Raw genomic sequence first — 25256 nt, 5'->3', positions numbered from 1 at the left:
GGAATTAGTTAATATTTATACAGTGCTTTTGGGATATGAAATATAGGAACTTTAAGTTTTATTATCCCCATCTGTTCTTTGTGTTTGATTGCATGGGAAAAGGATTAGCAAATGTGAGATACTATGGGAATCCAGCTGTGAAAGGGAGCACGCAACCATTCTCCTGTCGCCCTTGCTGCCAGACCAGAGTTACATGCAGAACGATATAACAGCTCTTCATTTCTTTGCTTAGCACTGATCTGTCAGGTCTCCTGTAATGAGTGTGAAACTTCCGGTGAGGATCTGCCATGTGGTCCTCTGCAGCTCTGGCCACAGCACTCTGACCTTGCTCCGTTCCTGTGACCAGCTGCGTCTGGTGGACAGGAGGGAAAGCAGACTGTGGTCCCAGCTGCAGCTGGGAAACATAGCACCTCCTTAAGCCCAGCATAAGGGGAACTCTACCCAAAAATGTACTTCCCATCTCTGTCCTATTGGAGTAATGCCTCTGGATTTTGTGCAGTATTAGATGCATGCCCTGCCCATGACTAAATAGGCAGTGTTAAACGTTGAAGAAAAGGACACTAGATTGGTCTGCAAATCTTCATGGCTTCATCTCCCTAAAAGCGTGAAACTGCTTTACTTGGTGCTGTACCTAAACTCAAATGCATTTTTTTTTCCCCTCACCCCTTTTTGTTTTCAGGTGTTAAATAATACAGAATCTTCTACTGACAAAGATAAAATAGCAGGCCTCCTGACAGAAACATTCTCCTCAATGAAGAAAGAATTGGACTCTCTGAAGGATGAGGAAGAGCTTCCAAAGGTTGAGGAGGTACTGGCAAAGCCACAAGATAACACTAACCCATTGAATGAGGGGTGCGGTGCCAATCTACCAAGTCCCAAGGGTTTGGGAGATGAGCAGACACTAGCTTTGCTGGAACAGTACTCAGAGCTATTGCTACAAGCTGTGGAACGACGCATGGACAAAAAGCTCTAGGATGGGTGGCTTTCAGGTGTTTGTGTGTACACAGAAATAATCCCAAGAAGAGGACCACAGAGAGAGCTTCAGACCGATGCTATCATCACACTGGTCTAGGGCTGATGGGGACACCGTTGTAAATGGATTTCCTCAGGCTCCTACAACAGACTTGCTCCAATTCTTAGCAATGTGCTGGCCACAGTTTTAATATTTTTCTTCAACTTCCTGTCTCTAAACGAAGTCTTGAAAGAGGAGTTTGGAGAAATTGCCTTGAAGTTTCTTCATAGCCAGTCAGGATGTTTGGCACTTAAAAAAAAACCACAAAGAAATTCCAGTTTATCCAAGAAATTCTGAACTGCTGACTAAAAGCAAAGGAGTCCAAGTGAAGCCAATCCTTTCCTCCCCAAGGCTTCAGGAGAATCAAGAAGCAGACTTTTTCTGGGTTTATTTATTAATTTATTTCTCTGACTGTTCCTCTGTGCCATGTTTGTGGCTGTTATCTTTGTCCTTTAAAAGAACTGTCAATCCCTTTGCCATATCCCAGCGAGAAACAATCTCTGTATTATAAACCTCCAACAGGGAGACAGGCTGGAGTGTCTGTGCAATTAATGAGCTGTTCTCTGCTTAAATCTTGTCTTGCTGTTATTTCTTTTCCTGCCTTAGTTTTGTTACCTGCAGTAATCCTGCTGTTGTTTGGTGACCCTGTCTGCTCTTCTTGTGTTTCAAGACAGTCCCCACACTGTATTTTATCTGCATTCGCTTCCAGGGGAATGCTCTGCATCCCTTGGACCATGCTTTGGAGATTACTTTATGAATTCGTTAGTGGTATTTTTTATCCAGAGTTTGATGTTATATTGATACTTCAGACCAGGTTTTCTGCAGATATTTTAAAAATGAGATTTAGATACAATACAAAAGCCTGTTTCAGCCACTTTTCATAATTAGGAATTGGATATTGACTTTGATGTTGTCATGACTAGGAAATTTGGGGTGATGATTAATTTGTTGAGAAGTGACACAGAAAAACTTGTTTCCATCTCTTGCAGTGTAACTGGATCTGAGAGATCTTCAGTGTCATGACTCATCAATGTAATTTGTTTCAGTGTGATAGGAAGATGTTTTCTTCTTGCCTTTACGGGAAAACAGAATATTTACATCTCAGGAAAGTTGGGATTCTTTTACCTTTTGTAAAGCTATTTCAACTCCCCACAGAAAATGATTTCCCAAGAACTTCAAACAAGATATTTTGGGGTGTGATTACTACCATTACCCCTACCTCCAGCCTCTTTGCTTTTCATGAACTTCTGATCTGAGAAACAGAAAATCTTGTCTTCTTGCATTTGTATGTGCAATATTCTTCTTGCCCCATGGAGCTTCTTTAAGCCCATGCTAACTTGTGTTTGTTGTGGCTTAAAACTGTCCAGTGATGTTTTCAGGTCAATAATAAGCTAAGAAAAAAAAAAATTTAAACCAATGAAATTCTTCAGCACCTTCCCCCTTACTCCCACTCCTTTCAAAAACAAGAGCAGATACACAAAATGTTTTATTTCTTCCATCTGCTGTCTGTCTTGCATTTATTTTAAGGCAGAGCAGTGTAATTCTAGTTTATAAAACTAATGCAAGGAACAAGCCTTTGGTGAGAGAGAGACTACCATCATCTGTGGAAGTCAGTCAAAGGCAGCCAGACTGCATCACTTGGCTACATAGGTTACATAGGCTGGAAAAATTTTCTTTCATTTTACTCTCCTGGCTGTTGTTTCTCTGAAGCCCTGTGGCACTTGGAGATGTGGTCTGTTGACTTCTCTGTCTTTCTGTGACTGCACCTCTGCAGCGCAGCCTTTTTTCTACTGGGCTGGCCAGACTATTGTAGGATGACCTATTTCTTCCAAATAACTCTAGGGCTGAATAATCTGCAGTTCTCTCTCTCCCCCTAATAGGTTTGCTGCCTGATCACCACTGCTGAGTGCTTCATGACATGGGAGTATGGGGAACACTTTGAGAGCTTTCCAGCTACTTCTGCCTGTAATTTAAATCTGCCTAATCATGTTTCAGGTGTCCTTGCTAACCTTCCTTCCATGGGCTTGTACTGAAACTTTAAAAGTGTTATTTTCTAGTTCTGTCTCTGCACTGCACTGTGCTGAATCAGCTGGTGTGCTTGGTCCCATGGGCAGCTTCTCTTGCACAGACAGGTTTTGCAAAGGAAAGCAAGTTGAAAACCAGAGAGGAAATATCTGGTGGTTTCTTTGAGTGAAAAGGTCTGCTGGAGAGACCGCAAGTGGAATGTATGATGACAGTCATATTGGGTCTGTGATGGGAGTTAGGGTGGATCAAGCTTGCTTTTGAGGTGACTAGTTCCTCCACTTTCAGACTGTGAACATATGCCTTAGTATACAGGAAATTTCTTGCTGTACTGGGGCAATAAGACACTCAGGAAAAATAGCAGTCCCTTCAATCCAAGTATCTTTTGGTACTGTTGATAACGGTTTGAGGGTTCTTTATATGACTTCCTTGTGCAATTTTATTCCATTTTATTATTTAAACTTTGAGATAGTGACAAAAAAGTCAGAGATGGTACAGAAGAGCCAGTGGTGAGAATGAAATTCCCATTAAGATAAAGAGCAACAACCAGTAAAGCTGGCATAGAGATATGGAACAAAGCTCCTTGGAAATGAGTCATGTGAAACAAATCTAGTTTTTAAGCTGATCACAGTGGGTTTTGTTCCCGGGAATGGATTTTGCTCAGGGTCGTGGCTGTATACAGGAAACCAGAGGTAAAATCTGATCAGAATGATGGTAAGAGAAGTGTCAGGCAAGTAGATCAGCTGGAGAATAGTTGTGTAGTTTAAAATAAATTTAGAGAAGTATATGTAGGAGACTCGGGAAAACAGAATAGAAGTAGAGGTAGTTTTGGCCTGAAGAACACCATTTGGCCAATACCCGTGAAAGGCAGAGTACCGAAAGGCTTTAGGAAAGTAGATTTAGGACTTGGAGATGATGGTCTGTAATTGAAGAATGAATTGGAAGGGGTTTGTTTTTATATACATCCTATTGGGCCTCTTGTTTCTTCTCTTGCTGTTCCCTAAGCAACTGTTCTTCTCTCAAATGGCAAAGTCGTGAGCTGTTTGTTTAAGGCTTTGATGTTATGAATTGAGTAGTAGAAGCCCAGTAAAGGAGATGCTGGTGCCATGAGTTTGTTGCTGAGAGGGATGAGGAAGCAGCGTTGCTCTTTATAATTTGACACTGATCCAACTGATTCTTCCCTACGAACTTCCTATTGCTGGCAGTAGGAAATATTCCTAAACATTCTAGTTTACAGAACAGAGAGGGTGTAAATGTGTTACATTTTGTTGCACCTTGTGAGTATGTTTCATCACAGGCTGTCCATTGGGCCAGGTAGAGAAATACTGAATGGTAACTGCATGGGAAGTGAAGAGGCTTGTCTGAGGAGCTAATAAATTTGAGTCTATCCTTCTTAATGGTTTATGATCCTCTTACTGATTTGTGTGGGTATTAGCACAGACAAAAGATACCCGTGTTAAGACAAGTTATTTGTTTAACATAAAGCCTGTAAAAATAATTTGGACCTACCTATCCTCTTTGCATTTCCCCCTCCAACCTAACATTCCTGGTCAAAATGAGAAGTTGTAGGGGAGGTTTTTCCATCTTAGAAATAGTACTGCTTTACCTGTGGGACCCCTCATTTCATTCTAGGGCTCTCTTGAACTGGGACAGTAGGAAGGGCTGCAACCTGAGAGAGCAGCAAACTCTCTGTTTCACGCTGCAGGCGTGTAACACCCTCCTCCCCATACCACGATTGCACCCAGGAGCTGTGGGTATGGGGGTCTGCATTTCTTCCACCTCCTCTCTCAGGTTGTCCTCTCCTTTCCATGCAGCCTCCCACGTGATAACTGGGCCAAGGCTTTACAGCAGCCCCCTCCCCAGTTCCCCGTTTTGCAGACTTCATCGTGACTCAGAGGAATTGGGATGTTTCTTTCTGGGAATAGAAACATACCAATTAAATTTTTTAAAAAGAACGAATATGTATATAAATATATATAAGAAAAAAAAATGAAATGCCGGTTATTTAAATGCCCTTGGTAAATTCATGCATGTATACAGTGTCTCCCCCCACCTCCACCCCTTTGGATGTGTAGCATCCAGGATACTAAATGACAAGAAACCTCATTAAAATGGTAGACAGGTCTTCTAGCAACCCCGGAGAGAACAGGTGCTTCCTTCTCTGGGTAAGTCCAGCGCGTCCCGTGTTTCAGATCGTGTGTGCGAGTCAGGGGGGGCGGCTGGAGCTGTGTTGGTGTGTGTAACCTGCTGCGCGGCGCGGCGGAAGCCGTGTGGGGCAGCAGCGTAAGGAACAAGCCATGTGCGCCCCGTGTGCCCTTGCGTGCGCCTCGCACCAGGCAGGCACCTCCTCACCTGTGTTCTCCGACACTGCCCTTTTCCTTCACCCCTGTAAAAAAAAAAGACAAACAAACAAAAAAAAATTCCCTCATGCTTTATTTATAAATGTGTGTTTTTATACTTTTGGCTTTAGGTAAAGTACTTTTTTATTATTATTATTATTATTTGGAAAAAATAAAAATTCGTTTGTTGGGTTATTTTGTTTTTGGTTTTGCTTTGTTTGTTTTTGGTTTTTGTTTTTGTTTTTGTTTTTTTTTCTTGCACTGTGAGGCTCCCCCGGGAGCAGTTTTTAACTCTGTATTCATTTGTACTCCGTGTCTTAAACTGTTTCAAATAAACACGTGACCATTTGTTACCGAGCTGCGCGACCCACTCCCCCGAGGTTCGTTTTCCGGGGGAAGGGGCGGGGAGAAATGGGAGCGGGAAGGAGGGAGGGAGCCGGCGGCACCTCCTCCTCCGGGGCGGGGCCGTGCCGGGCATGGCGGAGGGCGCTGGGTTGCGGGCCGTGCGGGGCTGCCTGGCCGCTTTCCCGCGGGAGGCCCGCGGTGAGCGCCGGGCCGGCGGGGCGGGGGCGGGCCGGGAGGCCGCGGGTGGTCCCGCCTGTGACGGGCGCTGGTGCCGGGCTGGCTCCGCCGCGCTCCGGGGGCACCGCCCGCCCGCCTGTGGGGAGCGAAACGGGGCGTGAACTGGGGCGCCCACTGTGGTGTCAGCTTCATGTTTTCGAGGTGAAGATGCAGCAGAAAGGCCGCAGGGCAAAAAAAAGCCTAACAACCGAAACTCAAGAAAACGGCCTTTTTGGGTTGTTTTCCTCTGTATAAAATAGCAAATCAAAGCACTACTCCAGCTTCCCAAAAACGATCCTGTGGTATCACCTCTGCGTGGGAGTTGTACCTCCTGTAACATATGCCTTTCATCCCCATGGGCGACGGCCTGAGTTTTCCATGTGGCTCTGAAACCCCCCAACCCTCCCGGGTTTTAACAGAGAATTTCAGGATCCAGTGGGGGTACACCGCTTGCTTTCAGTCAGGCGCCTGTGGTGTGGGATTTGAAGCAGTGTGGTGGCAGGAGGCAATTCTCCGGGATGCTGAGTAACACTGTTTGTCATTTACCTGGACAGAGCTGGGGTGGCCGGAATCTGTACCCTATCTTGATAGGCCTCCATCCCCGCTGGAGTTTTATCGAGAGTGGGTGAGTCCAAATAAACCTTGTATAATTCGCAATGCCATCAGCCACTGGCCAGCTCTGAAGAAATGGACCTCAGCGTACCTCAGGTATGAACAAGCTTTGGAGCAGGACTGGTTGTCAATTTTGGCTGACTTCACTAAAAAACCCTTGGTTAATCTTTGCTTTTATTTGCAAGATTAGCTCAGATTCCTCCCTGCTTCTGTATGAAGGTGTTCAATCTTTCTAAGAACAGGTGCAAATTTATTCCTTGCAAACCTACTGCTCTACCAGTTCTGAGGCAGCCAGGTGGGTTGGTGTTTTGGCTGTGTGCAGCCAACAGGCTTAGGCTATTGAAACCCGGCTTGCTGGAGTGGGGCTGTAGCACTGTAAGGACAGACTGACTGGTTCATGATTGAACAAACTTTTAGTCAAAAAAACCAAACAGTGAGCATTTTAACAATGAATGAATTTTTAAAGAAAAGTCCTTCTTTATGAGGGAATTTACGGTTAGACTTAAAATCTGTGGGTTAGATCTAAATGTGTAGGTTTTAAAGCTAAATTTCCTATGGCACTGAGGGCTATTAGCTTCATGATATGTGTATCTGTGTTTCTGTCCACCCCTTCTCCCTGGTCAATTGCTTTGGAACGTGGCTTGGCTTGGATTTGGCTGCATTGAGTTGTCAGAAGAATATCAAGCTCTGTCATGAATCATGAAAAGAAGCAGCTGAAGAGGGCCCTCTACCTCCAGGGAGGAAAACAGAGCTCCTTTGTGAACTTACCTGTTAGGAGAGAATTCAGACGGGAGCAGTTGGAGCAGAATGTGAGAGTCCTTACCAGACAGTAGAAAATGTAATCTAGAGACACTCATCCATGGAAAGACAGCCTTCTTATTTTTGCTGTCCATGAAACGTTGTTTTTGAAGTAACCAGTATCTAATATATGGGTCAATTGCAGGGCGGGCTATAAACCTTTGGTTTATTTTGCAGGGAGGTAGTAGGTGCCAAGGTAGTGAGTGTGGCAGTAACACCCAATGGTTATGCAGATGCAGTGTTTCAGAACCGTTTTGTCATGCCAGAGGAGCGCCAAATGCCCTTCATGGACTTTTTGGACATTGTGGAGAAGAAAGTGACCTCTTCCAGCGTATTCTATGTGCAGAAGCAGTGTTCAAACCTCACCAAGGAGTTCCCTGAACTTGTCAATGATGTGCAGCCTGACATACCATGGATGACCGAGGCACTTGGTAAACTCTCTATTTCTCCTGTATTCAGTAAATGTTTTGCATGGACCTTTGAAACAATCACACTGGGTGAAACAATCACAGCTCAGTTTGGTTTCATACTCTTAGAAAGCAGAAGTGGTAGAATACCTAATAAAATAATCCAAGTTTTGGGGTTGGATTACTTTGCAGTCAATATCTTGGTTGTGCATTGGGACCCTCACAACTGAAAAAAATGTGGTGATAGTGCCACATAGCACTTCTTTACATCAAGTGGCTTTTCTCTGATCTGGAATCATCTTTTGGCTCAGTGCTCCCAGTGTAGAAGGAGGTTTCTGTTGTTCACAGTATGCTATTTGCAATGAAACCTGTCACAGTTACGAAGGAAGTTACAGGACAGAATTTGGCAGAAATTGGCAAAAAATTATTTGAAACACTTTTGAACATGACATATATTCTTTGTTGTTGTTGACAGCATTTCTGTATTCATAATAGGGAAGAAGCCTGATGCTGTGAATTTCTGGCTTGGGGAATCAGCAGCTGTGACATCTTGTATGTACCTTCTGGTGCTGTAAGTCTTCTGCGTGCTTTCAGCATAGGTTTAAGAGGGCTTGTTTTGAGTTAGTGGCTCCGGAGGATTGTGTGGTTTTTCTGACAAGGCAGTTCTATTTTAGCATGCTTTTTTTTTGCGTTCTTCCTTCTGCTCTTCTGTGGCCTCTTGCTACTGTGTCTCTGGGTCCATCTACTTAGCATTGTGTCAGGCAAGGCACCGACGATTTATTTCATTCAGTGCTTTTGCTACAACATGATGTTGTTACGTTCTTCTCCCACTGGCTACAAGAGGAGGAAGCAGCCTGATGATAATAGGACAAGCTGATATTTTCAGTTGACTATAGTTTCTGGTGCAGAGAAGGAAATAGTGCTGATTTTCTCTCTTTCTCCACATTTTTTTTCTCAATCCTAGTACATAAAGATCATTATGAGAACTTGTACTGTGTGGTATCTGGAGAGAAATATTTTCTACTGCATCCACCAAGTGACCGTCCCTTCATCCCATATGGTACATCATTTTACTATGCAATATGTCTGGAAGTTGGAAAGAGGAGAGATTAAAACATAGAAAGATATGAAAAAAAGGAAGTAGAGATAACATTTTAATGTTTATGCAGTATTAGGCTTTCCACTGTGAATAGAAATCTCTTCTATTTCATGCTGCAAGTATTTTGTAATACAAATGTTATTCTGAAGTCAGATTTTCCAGTCCAGTAAAGTTATAGGCTCATTGATATGCACTTTGAATACTGTCCAGTTCTGGGCCCCTCAATTCAGGAAGGACATTAAGATGCTGGAGTGAGTCCAGGAAAGGGTAGGTTTGTTGGGTGTCTAAAGATTAAGTCCTATGAAGGGCAGCTGAGGGAGCTGGGGTTGTTTAGTCTGGAGAAAAGGAGGCCCAGGGGAGACCTTATCACTCTCTTCAACTACCTGAAAGGAGGGCGTAGCCAAGTGGGATCAGCCTCTTCTCCCAGGCAAATAGAGATAGGGTGAGAGACCATAGCCTCAAGGTGTGCCAGGGGAGGTTTAGGTTGAATATTAGGAGGAATTTCTTCACAGAAAGGGTGATTGAACATTGGAGTGGGCTGCCCAGGGAGCTGGTGGCATCATTGTCCCTGAGGTGTTTAAGGAAAGACTGGACGTGGCACTCAGTGCCATGGTCTAGCTGCCATGGTGGGGTTTGGTCATAGGTTGGACTGGATGATCTCAGAGATCTTTTCCAACTCACTTGATTCTGTGATACTCATGGCAGTCTCTTCAGCTTTAGAGTATTTAAATAATTCAAGTATCTTGTCAGTATGGTAGCATGTAATCTTTGATAGTTTACAGATTCGGATTCTGCCTGCTCTTTCATTTCTTTAGGAAAAAAAACCAGAAAGGTTAAAAATAAGTTGTAATTTAATGAAATATTCAAGTTACTAACTGAATATCTGAAAACTGGAGAACTGGACAAAGAGATTCTTATTGGCAGCATTGCCTTACACTGCCTGTTTTCTGTTTCTTCAAATTGCTTTCCTATGTGCACAGCAGTAGTTTGCTTTGTTGCAGCATCATCTAGAAGATGGACAGCTTAACTTTATGCCTCATAAAATAAGGTTTTATTTTTCTCATTCCTTGACTTTCAAATCATTGGGTTAAGTGAATGCAAGGTGCTGCATGACACACATATAATTTTGCCTAGTTATGTGAGCTGCTACAGTATTTTATTTATACTGCTTTTATTTTGTTTACAACCTTGACATCATAGTATCAGATAATGGTTTGGGTTAAAACAGACCTTGGAAATCATTAAGTCAATTCCTCTGCCATTCAATAGACCAGGTTGCTCAAAGCTCCATCCAGCCTGACTTTGAACACTTCCAGTGATGAGACATCCACAACTTCTCTGGGTAACCTGTTCCAGTGCCTCATGATCCTCATTGTAAAAAATGTCTTCCTTATATCCAATCTAATTCTACACTGTCTCAGTATGAAACCATTGACCTTTGTCCTGGCACTACAGGCCTTGGTAAAAGCCTTTCTCTGTCTTTCAGATAAGTGCCCTTTAGGTACTGGAAGGCTGCAGTAAGGTTTTCCCAGCACCTTCCCTTCTCCAGACTGAACAACCCCAACTGTCTCAGCCTTTCTTTGTGGGAGAGGTGGTGTTATATGTATGTGAATGTATGAAATACTTGTGTGTGATACAAATCATACTTTGTAAAACAAGTTACTATTAAAGCATAGAAGAGAGATAATGCTAACATTTCATAGTATGCAGTAAAAAGACAATTCCGTCTTTTTGAGCATCAAGTTAATTAATGGAGAGAAACTCTCTCAAGGGAGGGCTTGGAAAACCACATACTTAAAGAAAAGCAACCAGCAGTTTCTGAAGCAGTTGTTGAGCCCCATCAATTAAAATTAGAAGTGAAATGCTGGCCACGTGTCACTAATAACCCTTCTGAGTGCTTCCTTGCTAGGCTGACCTAAGAAGAAACATCTGAGTATAGAACGATGTGTAAGACAAGGATGCATTTATGACTTCTGAAAGGGAAAGAAGGCTGGAACAAAATAGGACTGGGATACAAATGGGCTTGGGGAGAATTCCTGTGAAGAAAGAAAACTGGAATTCCAAACAGGAAGGCAACTTAGTATTCAGACTGACTTTAAAAAATTATTAAGAAACTGAATAAAATTTGAAGTGGAGAAAGGGAAGGATAGTGAGTACAGTAAGTTGAAAAAGGTTTTGTCCTAATTTTTCTTTTACTTGGTGAAAGTGTGACATGCCATTAGTTTCTCTGAGTTGTGTCATTTAATTCTTTCTCTGGTTCCAGAGCTCTATCAGCCAGCAACCTACCAGGTATCAGAAGACGGCTCGTTTGAAATTGTGGATGAGAAGACTGCAGATAAGGTAAAAAGTTTATAAAGAACATAATCAATATAGTAGAGACCCCTCAAACTGAGTATATTGATTGATATTTAGAAATCCTTTATTACTGGGAAGAGAATGCCCAGGTATTTTGCTTCTATTTTACTATTTGCAAAGGATACCCAGCTTCCAAAAAAGATTTTTACTGCACACCTGAAACCATTGATAGCATAAATTGTCTTCCATGCACCAAACTTACAGTTCCAGTTTTAAATGCATCAACAATAAACAAATTGATTGCATTCAGACTGAAATAGGCTCCTCTACATTCACTTTCTTTTGACCTCTACTCACATCTACGTTTTGCTCTACAGTAGTATCACACAGTGCAATAAAACATATCTGTCTCAATGAATAAATTGTGTTTTCTTAGTAGTAGCACTGTTTATTTGATTAAAATGAGGCACTTCACAAAACCTCAGTAGAATCTAATCTCTTGCCTTTTACCTCTGCAACGTGTGAGTAATGCTACAACAGAACTTGAGCTGGGGCTTGTTCTCTGTTTCCAGAATGGTGCTCGTGGAATGTCATTCCTGTAACACATTAAGATGGAGTGCTGAGGTTAATAATTCTGTAGGGCATAGAAGAAATTAATGCAGGCAAGAGGGATTTTCCAGCAACAAGAGGTGTTTTAGTTGCTGGGAATAAAAATTAGACCAGAGAGCTTAAGAAGAAGAAAGGAATTTAAAAAAAGACTGGTGCAGATAAAGTATTTAAGTACTGAATGTAGGAGGAACGAGTGACTTAAGGAACTGGAGGTGTTTTGAAAGTATACCACGAGACTGCAATCTCATGGATGACATTTATCGCCTTTTCCCTATTTAGAAATCCATCACTGAAGGAGGCAAATTTTTGCATCCTTGACCTGCTCCCAGTTGCATGTGGGAAACTGTATAGCTGTACATATTTTGCTAGATAAAGTACATGTTTTGTAACCTAGTAAGTTTGACTATCAGTTGATTTTCTGGAAGCTTGCTGGAATTTTTTGCCAGGGTCAGTACCATATACACATTCTTTTGCCTTCAGGTGCCCTGGATCCCTCTGGACCCCTTGAACCCCAATCTGGAACTGTATCCAGAGTATGCTCAGGCACAACCTTTGCAGTGTACGGTGAAAGCTGGTGAGATGTTATATCTGCCTTCTCTCTGGTTCCATCATGTTCAGCAATCACATGGCTGTATAGCAGGTAAAGGACACAGTATTTCCAGATACATTTTTGAACTGTGGTGGGTGTGCAGCTAGATATCCCACAACAAAGCATCAGATAACTTTCAAGTTATCTGCCTCTCTGCAAGTTGAAATAACAGATCCCATGGGGCTGCCTCCTTGCAACCTGTTTTGTGTATAATTGGTAGATTGGTTGACAAGTGCTTGGGATGTAGCAGAAGACAAAGTTTTTCTAGTTGTCAGGTCTGGAGAAGGATAGCTAATGCAGTGATCATGATCCAGTTTAAGACATGGAGTAAGCAGTTTGTCTGTCTAGCCTGCTAACTGGAACTGGTCATCTATGTCTGTTTTGCGAAGAAACTGCATGTAGCATGTGCCATTATCACATGGCAAGAAAGCCCGAAACCCTGGAGGAAGAAAAGGAAACCAGAAAGTGAATGACTTCTAGGCATAGATGTAGACACAACATGAAAGATACTCTGTTTTCATGGGAGCTGAAATGTTCTGACCCAGTCTCTTGTTTTGCTAATAAGCCTGTGTTTGTTATTGTTCCCCTGCACTTATCAAAAGTCTTGTTGTCTCTTTATTTGTAGAATTTATCATCACCTCTATATCTCTCTTTTTTTTTCCTTCCCCAAGAGAGTTCCAGAATTGCAAACATTGTTCTTTTGGTGCATGTGGAGAGGTGGGGATACTGCAAAGTATTATTGTTGTGTCATGAAAGTTTTGCAAGGTTTGAGGAAGGGATTTTGCTGTCCTTTACCTGGAATAATGCTGTCTGTCAAGAAAAAAGTATTTTGAACAACACAACATTAGTATTAGTGTAACACTGCAAATATCGCAAGCCCTTTTTGTCAGTACTTGTGATTCTGTGATAAAAAGACAAGCTACCAGTAAAGCAGTATTTCTGATTCTCTTTCCCCAGCACTGTTGCCTCAGGCCTCTAAAAAATCAGAAGATCTTTTAGAAAAAGTAGTGTTGTTTCCAGCTGCAAGCCTCTGGCCACTCTTTTTTTCTGCATTTAGAAGAAATGCAAAAGAGTTTGAGTTTATTTGACCTTTAGTCTGTTAACCACAGTACAGTCTGTACACACTTGAAAAATCAATATTCTCTGGGTCTGCTCCAGTGAATGTTTGAAGCTATATCCTCCTCCAAGAAGCATTGATACAATATTACACTGCTTGGCTTAATTTTTCTAGGAAACATACACCAAAATTAACACAAGAAACAGAACTAAAGCACTGTCTAATTGATGGCCATTGTGAAGTAGTGGTGAATTTGCCATCATTTATACGGGAAGAAGGGTTCCTATCCAGATATTAAACTTTGTGGTTTGATATTTTTTGTATAAACGGAACTATATGTTTTCTGTTCCTAAACATTTTGTCAGCTTGTGCTTCAAGGAATCTCCAGTATACAGTATGAAGAGGAGTAGGTTTGGGTTAAGAAAGAGTTGCACTGGTAGCACTATTAAAGAACACCATTGTTCGCTCGTGTTATTTTTGGCTGTAGTCAAAGATTTGCTCATTCCAAAGTTCAGTCAGTAATGAGGAAAAGCCTGTACTAACTGAGCTGTGTAAAAGTCTATGAACATATTTGTAAATCATTACATTCTACCCTTAGAAATGTTTTTCCTTTTTCTTGTCTCCTCAGTGAATTATTGGTATGACATGGAATATGACCTTAAGTACAGCTATTACCAACTACTAGATGGTCTCACAAAAGCTGTGAAAACGCTGTAGCAGAGATGGGAGACTCGAGCATGTGATCTCTCTTTCTGATGTGATACAATCGTCAGCATCTTGTGACTGGAGTATGAACGTGACTCACACAAAAACAACTGAATTATCATCAACAATGCCTGCCAAACAGATCATGGCTACTTTGCTTAATTTCAGAGTCCAGATCAACTGGCCGGATTTTTTGGCTTGTAAGGAGAAGGTTTGATAATAGCACTTTTAGGCCTTTGCGTGTTGCCTTGGTGATGGTGAGCAAGATAGAATTTGAAGGGAGGCAGTCCAGGTTTTGAAAATCCCAAAACAGAAGCCCTGACTGTTCAGATCTACACATTGTTTTCATAACAACCCAAGTGGACAAGGAAGGATGTCCCTCACCTGTGCATCAGGCTGCATCTGTCTAACACATGCATTCTGCTTAAGGCAAAAGTCCTGCACGATTGTAATTCACTCAGTTCAGTGGCTCTGGTGTTTTAATGGTGGGAAGCTACAACTTCTGGAATAAATAAGTCAGTTTAAAAGTTTATTTCTGTACTATTTTTTTTTCCCAAATGAAATGATGGCTAAAGGACATCTAGGAGGTCATGCAAAACTCAATGGCTATTTTCCATGTTAAGCTAATAGTTTTTATTACTGGTTTTTACTTCTTTCCACTGTTGTATTTAAATGTAGCTACATTCTCTTTCATCTCAAGGGGTGATTTCAGAGTTTCCTTGCCAGATCTACAGTCCATCTGCACATCATCTATGGTCTTGTGGCATGATGTGTGATTCTGCAGCCTTATTCTGTGCCAATAATTGCTGCCTAACACATGGTCAGGCGAGATGTGTGAACCAGGAGCCTATTTCTGCAGCCTCAATTCCCATTTGTATTCTACAGAACGGGTTGAGACTACTCACATGTCTGAGACCCACTGAGTAGGACTAGAAGGCTATTAAATACACAAACATTGCAAAAGTGTAATATAAATAATATTAAAAAACCCAAAAGATAGTGTTTATAGTAAAATCTTCAAACAGTTCCTTGGAAACATTAGCAATATAGGGAAAATTTATTTTCCATGTATTAATTGGGAAAATACAGATACCCTTTAGACAAGATTGATTGTGAAGAAAAATGCAGGGGTTTTTTTACTTTGTCTGTTTCTTTTGTTTTTTTAAATAAACATAGCATAAAATTTCATTTTATCTTGAGGTGCTTGTCCAAAAATTGCTGAAAGCGCAAGAGGAATTAAAAGCGGGCTTTGTTTTGCAGCTAAATTAAGATCTCATGTTACTTCAGACTTTTTCCAGCTTGTTTGTGTTTATTGTGCCTTGGGAGAGGTGAAGCCAGTTCTGCAGTCAAATCTGGAATTTCCTGCAGTCGGGGTGGAAAGGCAATTTGAATATCTTTTTGCTACTTTGAGGATTTTAGTTTAGTCTCTTTCTCTAATCAAAAGTAACACCACACGCCAAGAAGTGACAGCTTGTGTCTGTGCAAGTGGGCGGTGTTACTGTGCCACCTCTCTGCCGGAGTGTCTGGAGAGAGGCGTGCTCTGAACTACGTCTCCCAGCAGCCCGCGCTCGCCGACTGAAGGAAGTGGTCACGGTGGTTCTTCCCGAACTTTGGGCAGAGATTTTAAGCCTGAGAAGCGACGGTCTCCTGACGGTGCTGTCTCACGCAGTTTGACACGACCCGTGTCTCGCCACAAGAAAGATCCGCTGGGATGGCGGTGCAGGTGTTGGTCCTGCCTTCCCCCAGGTGTCTGTTCGATGACCCTATGCAGATCCGTGTGGTGGGTCTCCGGCCGCAGCAGGCGGTCACCCTTCGAGCCAGCCTGGTGGACGAGAGCGGGGAGCTTTTCCAAGCCCACGCTCACTACAGAGCTGAGAGCAGCGGAGAGCTCGACCTCAGCTGCTCCCCAGCTCTGGGGGGCAGCTATTTGGGAGTGGAGCCGATGGGACTGCTGTGGTCTCTGCAGTCTAAAACGCCCTATAAGCGGCTAGCAAAGAGGAATGTCCTGACCCCTTTCTGTGTGGACTTGGAAGTGTATGAAGGCCATGGGGACATAAGCTGCTTGCTGGGAAAATGCACCAACGAACGATGGTTTTTAGGAGAGGGGGTGAAGAGGATTTCAGTCAGAGAAGGTCGTCTGAAAGCAACCCTCTTCCTCCCTCCTGGTGAGTTTTAATTCCATTCTGGTTTACCAGGTGTGACTTACACCACATATTGTGCCCCGTGTCCCCTGGATGCACTCAGCAACTCAGAGCAAAGCCTCAGCTAATGATTCCCTCAGCCTGTGCATGGTCCAGATACTTGGATCCTCACAGCAGAGCAGGGAGGAGTAGGGTCCAGTAGTTGCCCAGTCGGGTTAATGGCTGAGGCAGGAGTGTAGTGGTGCAGGGAGGGCAGTGGTGGTAACTGCCCTGGTTCTTCTAGTTGAGGCAGGTCAGGACCTCTCCTATGGTGAGAACTCTGGCAAAAACTGTGTTTATTTCTTAGCTCTTCTGTGTAGCTGACAGGACAGAGAGGCCCCTGGGCTTTGGCAGAGCTGTGATACGTGACAGCTCTGGCTGTGGAGTGAAGAATGATGAGGCATGGTGGGAGCACTGAACTCAGACTACAGCCAGTCTAGGCTACTCTAGCAGCTGCCTTGGATCTTCCTACAGGCTCTGGACTTGTATCTCTGTCTCTCTATTTAGCTAAGGAAAAGCCAAAGCAAGAAATCTCTACCTGGTTGAGCAGCTGATCTGCGTAGGATATTTAGGAAGATGGGAGACAAATGGGAAAATCAAGGTCTTACGTAAACTGGTGCCATATTCCACAACTTCATACAGAGACAGTGCTGAGACTGGATCCTGTGCAAAGCTGCTTTGAGCCATGAAGTGTTTCAGTTTCTTGAGCAGAATTTGAACATGGCTATCTTGCTCTGTAATTAATAAACAGTTCCTTACAGCTGCTGCAACATCAAAGCTTGTAAGGGAAGTCTGGCTATAAGAATGAGCAGAGCAGCATCAGGAAACATTGCTGCAGGTCCTATTGCTGCAGGAGGAGAGCTGAGGAGCCCAGGGGTAGTTACCTGTATCACACTGAAGCCTAAATTGGCATAGGTTACTGCTGGTATTTGTGAGTGTATTTCATAACCCAAGTACTCCCTCCCTGGCAAACCTAGCACAGTTCCTAAAGAAGTGCTGCTCATGCAGTAATACTGTTTATTCATTGATCCTCAGTGGCCTGAAAACAGCTAGGCCAATGTCAGCAAAATTCATGATGGGAGAAGGATGTCCAACCTATGACTTCCTATAATGAGTTTCTAAGAGAGAAAAGAAATATCCAAATTCACGTCCTTACAGTGATTTTGTGTGAGCCCGAGAGCAACAGCCACCACAAAAAGCTTCAGAGGATGATTTCTTCTGATATCTACTGATGTGTGCTGAGAAGGCACCACTGAAATGACAACTGTGGGAACTTATCTCTTTGCTAGTACACTTTGCTATACATACCCCTTTGTTGCAGGACCTGGTCCATTCCCTGGACTTATTGATTTGTACGGATCTGGAGGAGGTCTTGTTGAATACAGAGCAAGTCTCCTGGCTAGCAGAGGCTTTGTGACTCTGGCTCTTGCTTACATGGCCTTTGAAGATATCCCTACTACTCCAGAGATTCTTGAACTGGGCTATTTTGAGGAAGCTGTGAACTTTTTGCGAAAACAGCAGCAGGTAAGAGACAAGTTATGGTGCTCTTCCTGTTGGAAACTATTTTGCAGTTTTCTAGTTGGAATAGTGTATGTCACTGAATGCAACAAAGTTTCTGAAATGTTAGAAGGAAACAACATTATCTGAAAGACAATGTGATCTTGAGAGATGGAAAAGCATGTGCTTCAACTCAAATTTTGTAAGTAGCTGGGTAGCTGGTTTTGCACAGCGTCTTATAACAGTCCAAAACATGCTGGGAAACCAGATTTGTGAAAGATTAAATCAAAGCAGTTCATGGACTAGAAGTACAAAACTGCTTAAGCAGTAAATCTTAATTTTTCCCAACTTTTGCATCTTTCAAGATTTTAGAGGGGAAAACAATCCATTGACTATATTACAGGCTTTTGATTCTGTTCCACAAGTGTCCTTCTAAAGTTTCAAAAGACAATAACAGAAAACTTTAACAAAAGAATCCCTTGTAGCACTAGAGGGTGTGACACATCTTAAGCTGAGGCTGTATTTGAAAAAGTGTGTGGAATAAGACACTTAATAGCAATGTATCATCATACTTAACTCAAAAGTGACCAAGAGATACTAAATAGCATCTAAAATTTTGATGGGGTGCTGCTTAAAGAGGTATTAATTTCACAAAGTTATTTCCTTTCTAGCACATGGACACCAGGGTTGTAGCCAGTGTGAGAGGGGAATTCAGCCTTGCTTGTCTTCTTTCTCATAGAGCTCTGAAACGTCTAGATTTTGATATAAAGGGCCTTCACTATATATCAGTTGATTTAAACAGCTGTTGGGGTCACTGAGCCTCAGGTGTAATGAACCTTACATCTTCTAAGGCAAAACAGAAAATAACAGGTCAGCTGTAGGAGAGTATTAAAAAAATGGCAATAAAGAAATTTAATGCAAGTAAACCCATGAAAAAGTGGTTTGGAGATAGGAACAGTAAAAGATTCCATATCGAGACCGCGTGTCTAGCCAGGATGTGGAGGGAGCAAAGAGGCTTTGTCTGTAGAGGTCACCAGGAAGGAAAAATCTTACAGGAGGAGAGATGTTGAGGAGTTGTGGAATTCATAGTCACTCCTGTGGAGCCTCAGCAAAGGGATAGATGAAGGATTGATATAACCCGAACAGAGAGAGGGAAGGGGCAAAATATAGGTGGTCTTAGAGGGATGAGTGAGAAAGCAGAACATTATGTCAGCTCAGGAAATAAGAAGTAGTTGATAATGTTTTCGTAACTCTGTTTCAGGTGAAAGATACCGGGATTGGTGTTTTGGGCTTGTCTAAAGGAGCTGATCTAGCCCTTTCCATGGCCACATTTCTACCTGGCATCAAGGCAGCTGTCAGCATATCTGGAAGTGGTTTTAATTCCTTCATTCCCCTGAAGGGGAATGGCTTCACTATTCCTCCCCACCCATATAATCTGGAGAGGATGAAGATCAGTGATGAGTCTGGCCTAGTAGATTTTTCAGATGTCTTAGATGATCACAGGGACCCAAAAACTTGGGATTGTCGCATTCCAGTGGAGAGGTCCTTAGCCAAGTTCCTGTTCTTGTCTGGACTGGATGACACAAACTGGAAAAGTGACCTCTATTGCCAGGATGCTGTTCAGCGCCTTCAGCAGTGTGGACGGGAAGTGGAGTTTTACTCCTATTCTGGAGCAGGGCACCTCTTGGAACCACCATACTTGCCTCTGTGCCAGGCTTCGATCCACAGAGTGCTTGGGATGTTTGTGTGTTGGGGAGGGCAGTGGAGGGAGCATGCTAAAGCCCAAGAAGATGCCTGGCGCAGGATACAGGCCTTTTTCCAGCAGCATTTGATGGACTCAGACATCCCTAAGAGCAAGCTATAGTGGAAGTTATCAAAGATGCTGACCAGGGTTGGTATTTCAGTATTTACTAAATCTTGGAAACTCATCAAAAGTTTCCTGGACTGCCTTCCTCTAAACCCCACTGTTGCATTATTGTTTATTTTCATTCTCCTAATAGTTTTCCACTTAGTTGAATTTCCATTCGGTTGAATTTTGGTTGACTTCTGGCCACAGCTTCACTGTATATTGACACCATCTGGTCTGCCTGTGTGCTGTAGTCTGACCTGACATTCCATCATGTAGATTGCATTTGTAATGAGCTATTTTTGCCCTCAATCTGCAACCATCTCCTTTCATAAGAGGAAATACTCTCACAGGAGTTTTCCACTGAATTATTTAAGAATATTATTTCTATAGGAAACTACCATTAAAAATAAAAATACTTTCTACCAGCAAATCAACAATGAGGTCACAGATGCTTTCATACAGTTGTTATGTTGTCACGTTCAGCCATCAGGTTCAAGGAAAACGGTGTTGAAACTAGAGGATGAAGGGAGCTGACTGGTGATTCCATTGACAACGATAGCACATGGGACCTCTTTGGTTTTTTGTTCTGAAATGAAAGCTTTGCTACCCAGTTAAAAGCCCTTTATTTGTCATTTGCATGGAAGCTGGCAAGAAAGACTGAAAAAGCTGGTTTAGCTGAGCAGCTCTGTGCACGTAATGGAAAATATTGCAGCCAATTCACTTTCACTGGGAATACTTTTAAAATGAAACTCAAATTTGAAACTTATCTTCAGGAAATAGGAACTGGAGGCAGACTAATATAAAATAACTGGAAATGGCTTAATTTCAATAAAATGCTTCTGTCTGTTCTTGAGCCTGTTCTTAAGTATTTTGCTGAAGACTTTGATATTTACTGTTTCTTCTGCTGAAGAGATGATTTAGACAAATAGGGCTAGAGGGCTAAGATCACATTCTTTTTCCAAGTTAATAGCAAAAATTCTACTAATTGCAGCCTGTTGAGTCAGGGTGATTTATATAGTTTCTCCAGGTCTACTGAATACAGACAACATTATTCAAGAACAATGTGAAATATTTAATTAAAGATAGTAGACCTTTAGCTGCAAGAGATCCTCTGCCAAGCACAACTGATAAAACTAATAAAAATTGGATAGGAAAAGCTGGTCTTGTAATCTGCTTATAATTGAAAAGTGCTTCAGATAAAATAGAGCATCAAAGAACTAGCCTGAACCAAAAGATCTCATCTTGCTTCTTACATAGCCATTCCTTGTTTAGCACTGCACACTACATTTCTGTTAAGAGAATGAGAAAAACTTGTGACAAGTCTCTTCAGAAACTGAGAATCTCCCTGCATGTAAGTTGCTATGAACAAGGTTATTACAAGGGAACAGTACATCTTGTGGTGCTCTTTTGGGGCAGGATGATTTCCCTAGCTGACTTGGAATCAGGCAACAATGGCGAGTGCTGATTTGCAAATGCGTTCTTAAAATTTTCCATCTTTGATTTGGTACAGCTTTTGGTCTCTTTACATAGGAAGGAGACTATCCCAAAAAGAAGAGAGGAGTGCAAAAAAGCATGTCCTTGAATGGAACATCTCTGAACTCATCTTTAGCCTTATTGCTCAGAGCCCATGGAACTAAAATAATCTGAGCAAATGTGATCTAAGTTATATGAAGCTTATATAGCTTATTGTTTTTAATTAGGTGTCCCTGAAGCAGCCCACAGACTACTTGCACACTGTGAGACCTTTGGACACAGCTTTTTGTATCGCAGTGCAGATGATTTACTTTACACAGCTCCGTCCTCCTGGCCAATCTACTCAGTAACCCTTCGTGAAAAGCTCCAGGGACTCCTGACAGTTTGGAAATATATGGGCACTGCATGGAGCAGTGTTCTCTGTACTTCTCAAGGCTTCTTGAAAAAATTGTGGGGTTCTCTTCTCATAGTTTGCCATATATGTTGTAAGGCTACGTATAGCTCAGGAAGAAAAAAGTTCTTGATATTCTTTACTGGAGACCTGAAAGTACCAGGTCCAATCAGGTATGAGATTGAACACAAGCAAAAACTGACCCTGAAGCATTTTGATACACATAGAGTATAACTTGGAGGAAACTGCAGAAGCAAAGTAATCAAAGTGCCTGTAAGCAAGAAATGAACCACAGGTACAGAAGACGTGAAACGTCTTTGGCAAAGTAGCTGGCTCTGCAGAAGTAGTGGGTATTTGAGACTGCAGTGGGTTTTTACTAGGGACTGTGCTGAACAAGGACATTTGTGCTCCTGTAACACCAGTGGCTTCTTACTCAGGCAAAACAGTGTCTCTGGATGGCTTCTGCAAGCAAGGTTATTTCACGGCCACAGGACAGAAGAGATGAAGTGGAAGATGAGAATATACATTGTGTGGTGTAATTTAGAGATGACTTTTCTCCATTTCTTTTTTCTGTTTCCTGTGTGTGTTTGGAAGTCTAAAGGTTTAGATGTTTGGTTTTTTTTAAATTCAAAACTTAGTTCTCTAATACACTGCCAGATCATTTGTTATCAAGCTGAGGGATAAGACCAACGTTTAATGACAAAATACAAATAGTAAAAATTTTTTTATAGCAGTATTTTGCTAAGAAATTTATAATTCTACCATTTCAGAAAAAAAAAAATCACTATTCTGTACTGTTTAGTACTCCATATACATTATTAAAAAATGGAATCTGAGCCAAATGTAATGTTAAGCACAGAGAAAGTGATACTTTACGTTTGGCAAGAAGGAAGATTAATATTTCCAATGAACTAACACTCCTTGCAGCATTTACTGCAAAATATCCCTGCTACTTTTCATTGTCCAGGACAAAAACTAGAAATGCTAAAAGAGTCTTAAAAAATTGTCCATGCAAAATTCGCATTAAACCTTAAAATATCTGGACCCTGACTTTAGATAGCACTTAGAAAAATTAATTAAATGAGTTACATTCTATTTATGTAGGATTATATCTTTTCAGTGACTTCAGCCGCTCAACTTTCAACATCTTGTGTTTAGACTAAGTATATGTTTGCATTAAAGTCACTTCAGTGAAAGGTGTGGTTTTATACTTTTCTTAACTGTTTTAAGAATACCTTGCTGCGCAGAGGGACACTCATGCCTTTTTTCCTGGTTACCAATCTAACTGGGAAGTAATCCTGTGGAAAAAACCCAAAACACAAAAGATTAAAATGTTCAGCTGGATCGAAGACGGAAGCAGCAGGAATGTGCATGGGGTTATCAGGAGAAGCAGGGGTGAGTGATTCTGTGCCTTTCAGGATCGGTGTGACCTTATGCCAAGCCAAGGTAATTGAGAAATTAGCAGAGTTTTTAGTAATGTTTGTAATCACTAGTCCACCTGATTCTAAATTGTGAGCCATTTCTGTATACAGTGAAGTGAATGCTTGGTGACTCATTGTGTGCTGCCCCCATTTACAGTGGATCTGGTCCTGAAGGAGTGCTCAGCAGTAGAGAAAAGATTGTGAAATGTGAATGTCAGATAGGAGACCAACTGGATAGACGTTTCAAGGGAGGTGTCCTGTGTAGGAACAGAGTATGTGCATAACTCTGCCTTCAACTAGAAGAGAAAGTTCAAATGCACTGCTATCATTTTAATATGCTATGAATCCAGAAAGATACTTTTGAATCAATAAACCTGTGCCATCTGCAAGAGTCTGTCCCTGGATAGTGTCAGTCTGACATTCTCAAACATCAAACACTAACTCAAAATGGATGAATTTTTCTAGACTAGGCACTGGCTGCAAAGTGCTTTGGCTCCAGCCATTCTCCCATTCCTGGATCATTTCAGATAAGAGATACATGTTGTCTTGATGCAGGAAGACTACTTTGATACCTAACAGCATCATTTCTGTTGTAGTGGGAGAGAAGGAGGTCAGGGGTCTGTACTTTTTGTTGGAAATATCATATGCAGTTGCTGAAATAGCCCAGCAGTTACTGCTTCAATGCCAGTCTACATACCACTCCCTGTAAAGCTGAGACTTAGTCTCTCTTTAGACAGCAATGTACAGGGGCAACTATGTTCTTTCAAGCCTTCCAGGAGTCTTGTTCTTGCTGTGGCCATCTTCCCTCATCTGAGGGTGTAATGTCTGCTTTCTCTTTTTTTCTCTATCTTTGGCAGTTTTGCTCCCGTCTCACTGACCATGACCCAGGCCATTCCAATTCCAGGGCACTTTGCATAATCTGCTGATGGAGGGGGAACACCCTCAGCAATACGTAACCAGGCAGTGAATGACACAGTTCTAGTCAGCTCTGTTGAGGAAGGCATTCATGAGATTCCTTTCTTAGAAGAAGAAAGTACATACTGGAACTGAAATATTTTTTGGGGGGTAGAAACAGATTCCAGTCTGAGAGGAACTAATAGAGTTTTGTAAAGAGGCTACCCTTGGACCTAGCAGGCAAGTAATTCCATAGAGTACTTGGGGATCTTAAAGATATCTTTAGGATGGTTTTAATGAGTGAATGCTGTGAGTACTGTATGTAACGTAGAGTACTGTAAGTCAAAGTAGAGCTAAGTGGTGGAGGAGGTTTGTTAATTAATTAAAGGAACTGTAGCTCCTGTGGAGACACCAGTTCTTACTTTTATATTGCTCTGTTTGTTGTTCCCCACTGAAGATTTACAAATCCAAGAGAACCAGTTGGGAACTGGCAGTGAGTGGATACGTATATACCACCCACAGCACATCTTCCATCCAAAGCTGTCAGTGGTTTTATATGCATATTGCTTCAGAGCAAAACCAAACCCTTGCTTGGAAGTGATGAGAGATTTCTAACAGCTGCATGAAATCCTGCCATAGAGCAGTTCTAGCTGGCTTGTACTGGAACAGAACAAAAAGTTGATGCTCGAGAAAACTGAATGTGAGGCTGTCTTCTGACTGGTTCTTCATTTTGTGGTCTGGCTCATTTATGCCCTTCTCATCAGACTGTTTATTATGGTACAAGTCTCCCTATAAATGACTCCCATTGTCTTATTAAAAAATAATGGAAGGCGAAAGGGGCAAAAGAGTATCCTGCAGAAGAATCTGTACATTTAATTTGTCAGGAACATCCCCACAGAAAAGGGAAGTTAGTTATTTCAAAATTGTCTAGATTTTATCAGGAACAGGGGTTTTGCCTTTTAAATCAAAACTCACCATGAAAGTAATTTTGTTAAAATGTGACCATGAAAAATTTGGTTATGATTGCCGGATAATAGTCCTGTCACAGCTCCTTATTCTTCTCAATCTGTTACTTCAGAGGTTTGTTCATTGTCAAAGGTCAATGCATTCAGCCCATAGTCACTGATTTATTGTGTCATACACTGTCACAAATGATTTTCAGTACTTTTTTTCAAACACGTTTTATCATCATGTTTTAGCTCTGTGGAAGGAAATACTATGCAGCTCAAACATGGTAGCTTTTTAAAAGTGATCCATTACAAGTCCTCTTGCCCACTACTGTCTCAAGTGTTTTTTCTGGTTTCTACTTTATGATGGGAAAATATGTAGAAATATTTTGCTCCAGTCCAGTATATGCAGTGGAATTTCAGTATATGAAATACCTAAACTCAAAATCACAATGCAGCTAGACAAATCATAAATCATCAAAAATAGAGATATAAATTG

At 41.8% G+C, this 25256-nt stretch overlaps 3 protein-coding genes across 9 annotated transcripts in view; all 3 read left to right on the top strand.

Annotated features, from left to right (window-relative positions):
* Positions 1–5730, top strand: part of MAPKBP1 (mitogen-activated protein kinase binding protein 1) — a 101774-nt gene extending 96044 nt beyond the window's left edge. For all 5 annotated transcript variants that reach the window (XM_027642458.1, XM_027642461.1, XM_027642460.1 and 2 more), the window contains one exon: positions 680–5730. In XM_027642458.1, coding sequence (XP_027498259.1) covers positions 680–973 — 294 coding nt within the window. In that variant the 3' untranslated portion in view covers positions 974–5730. The remainder of the gene's footprint in view (positions 1–679) is intronic.
* A 112-nt stretch (positions 5731–5842) lies between these two features.
* On the top strand, positions 5843–14635 carry JMJD7 (jumonji domain containing 7). Its single transcript, XM_027642470.1, has 8 exons — positions 5843–5916; positions 6489–6642; positions 7522–7775; positions 8247–8303; positions 8716–8811; positions 11114–11190; positions 12235–12394; positions 14029–14635. Exons 1-8 carry the CDS (start codon positions 5850–5852, stop codon positions 14115–14117), a joined length of 954 nt encoding a protein of 317 aa, XP_027498271.1. The 5' UTR covers positions 5843–5849; the 3' UTR covers positions 14118–14635.
* Positions 14636–14755: 120 nt separating this feature from the next.
* LOC113946742 (acyl-coenzyme A thioesterase 1-like) lies at positions 14756–22691 on the top strand. 3 transcript variants are annotated; one of them, XM_027642467.1, is made up of 4 exons: positions 14756–16270; positions 17607–17809; positions 19044–19673; positions 21332–22691. In XM_027642467.1, the coding sequence occupies exons 1-3, from the start codon at positions 15817–15819 to the stop codon at positions 19644–19646; spliced, it is 1260 nt and encodes a 419-aa protein (XP_027498268.1). In that variant the 5' UTR covers positions 14756–15816; the 3' UTR covers positions 19647–19673; positions 21332–22691. The 3 variants fall into 3 exon arrangements, with proteins under 3 accessions (XP_027498268.1, XP_027498269.1, XP_027498267.1); XM_027642468.1 differs by lacking the exon at positions 21332–22691 and adding an exon at positions 21162–21319; XM_027642466.1 differs by lacking the exon at positions 21332–22691 and having other exon boundaries at positions 19044–20484.
* Positions 22692–25256: the final 2565 nt, after the last annotated feature.

Source organism: Corapipo altera, unplaced genomic scaffold (assembly GCF_003945725.1).
Source record: "Corapipo altera isolate COAL_440 unplaced genomic scaffold, ASM394572v1 23b, whole genome shotgun sequence".
Lineage (NCBI taxonomy): Eukaryota > Metazoa > Chordata > Aves > Passeriformes > Pipridae > Corapipo > Corapipo altera.
The sequence above is the reverse complement of the archived record's forward strand: the minus strand, read 5'-3'. Positions and strand labels throughout refer to the sequence as shown.

What these genes read in the sequence shown, in the direction of transcription:
- LOC113946742 (XM_027642467.1), top strand. Translation starts at nt 15,817, where the DNA reads ATGGCGGTGCAGGTGTTGGTCCTGCCTTCCCCCAGGTGTCTGTTCGAT. An exon ending in AACCCTCTTCCTCCCTCCTG is followed by an intron (nt 16,271 to 17,606) that starts GTGAGTTTTAAT and finishes CCTTTGTTGCAG; the next exon opens with GACCTGGTCCATTCCCTGGA. An exon ending in TTTTGCGAAAACAGCAGCAG is followed by an intron (nt 17,810 to 19,043) that starts GTAAGAGACAAG and finishes ACTCTGTTTCAG; the next exon opens with GTGAAAGATACCGGGATTGG.
- JMJD7 (XM_027642470.1), top strand. Translation starts at nt 5,850, where the DNA reads ATGGCGGAGGGCGCTGGGTTGCGGGCCGTGCGGGGCTGCCTGGCCGCT. An exon ending in TTTCCCGCGGGAGGCCCGCG is followed by an intron (nt 5,917 to 6,488) that starts GTGAGCGCCGGG and finishes TTACCTGGACAG; the next exon opens with AGCTGGGGTGGCCGGAATCT. An exon ending in CCGTCCCTTCATCCCATATG is followed by an intron (nt 8,812 to 11,113) that starts GTACATCATTTT and finishes CTCTGGTTCCAG; the next exon opens with AGCTCTATCAGCCAGCAACC.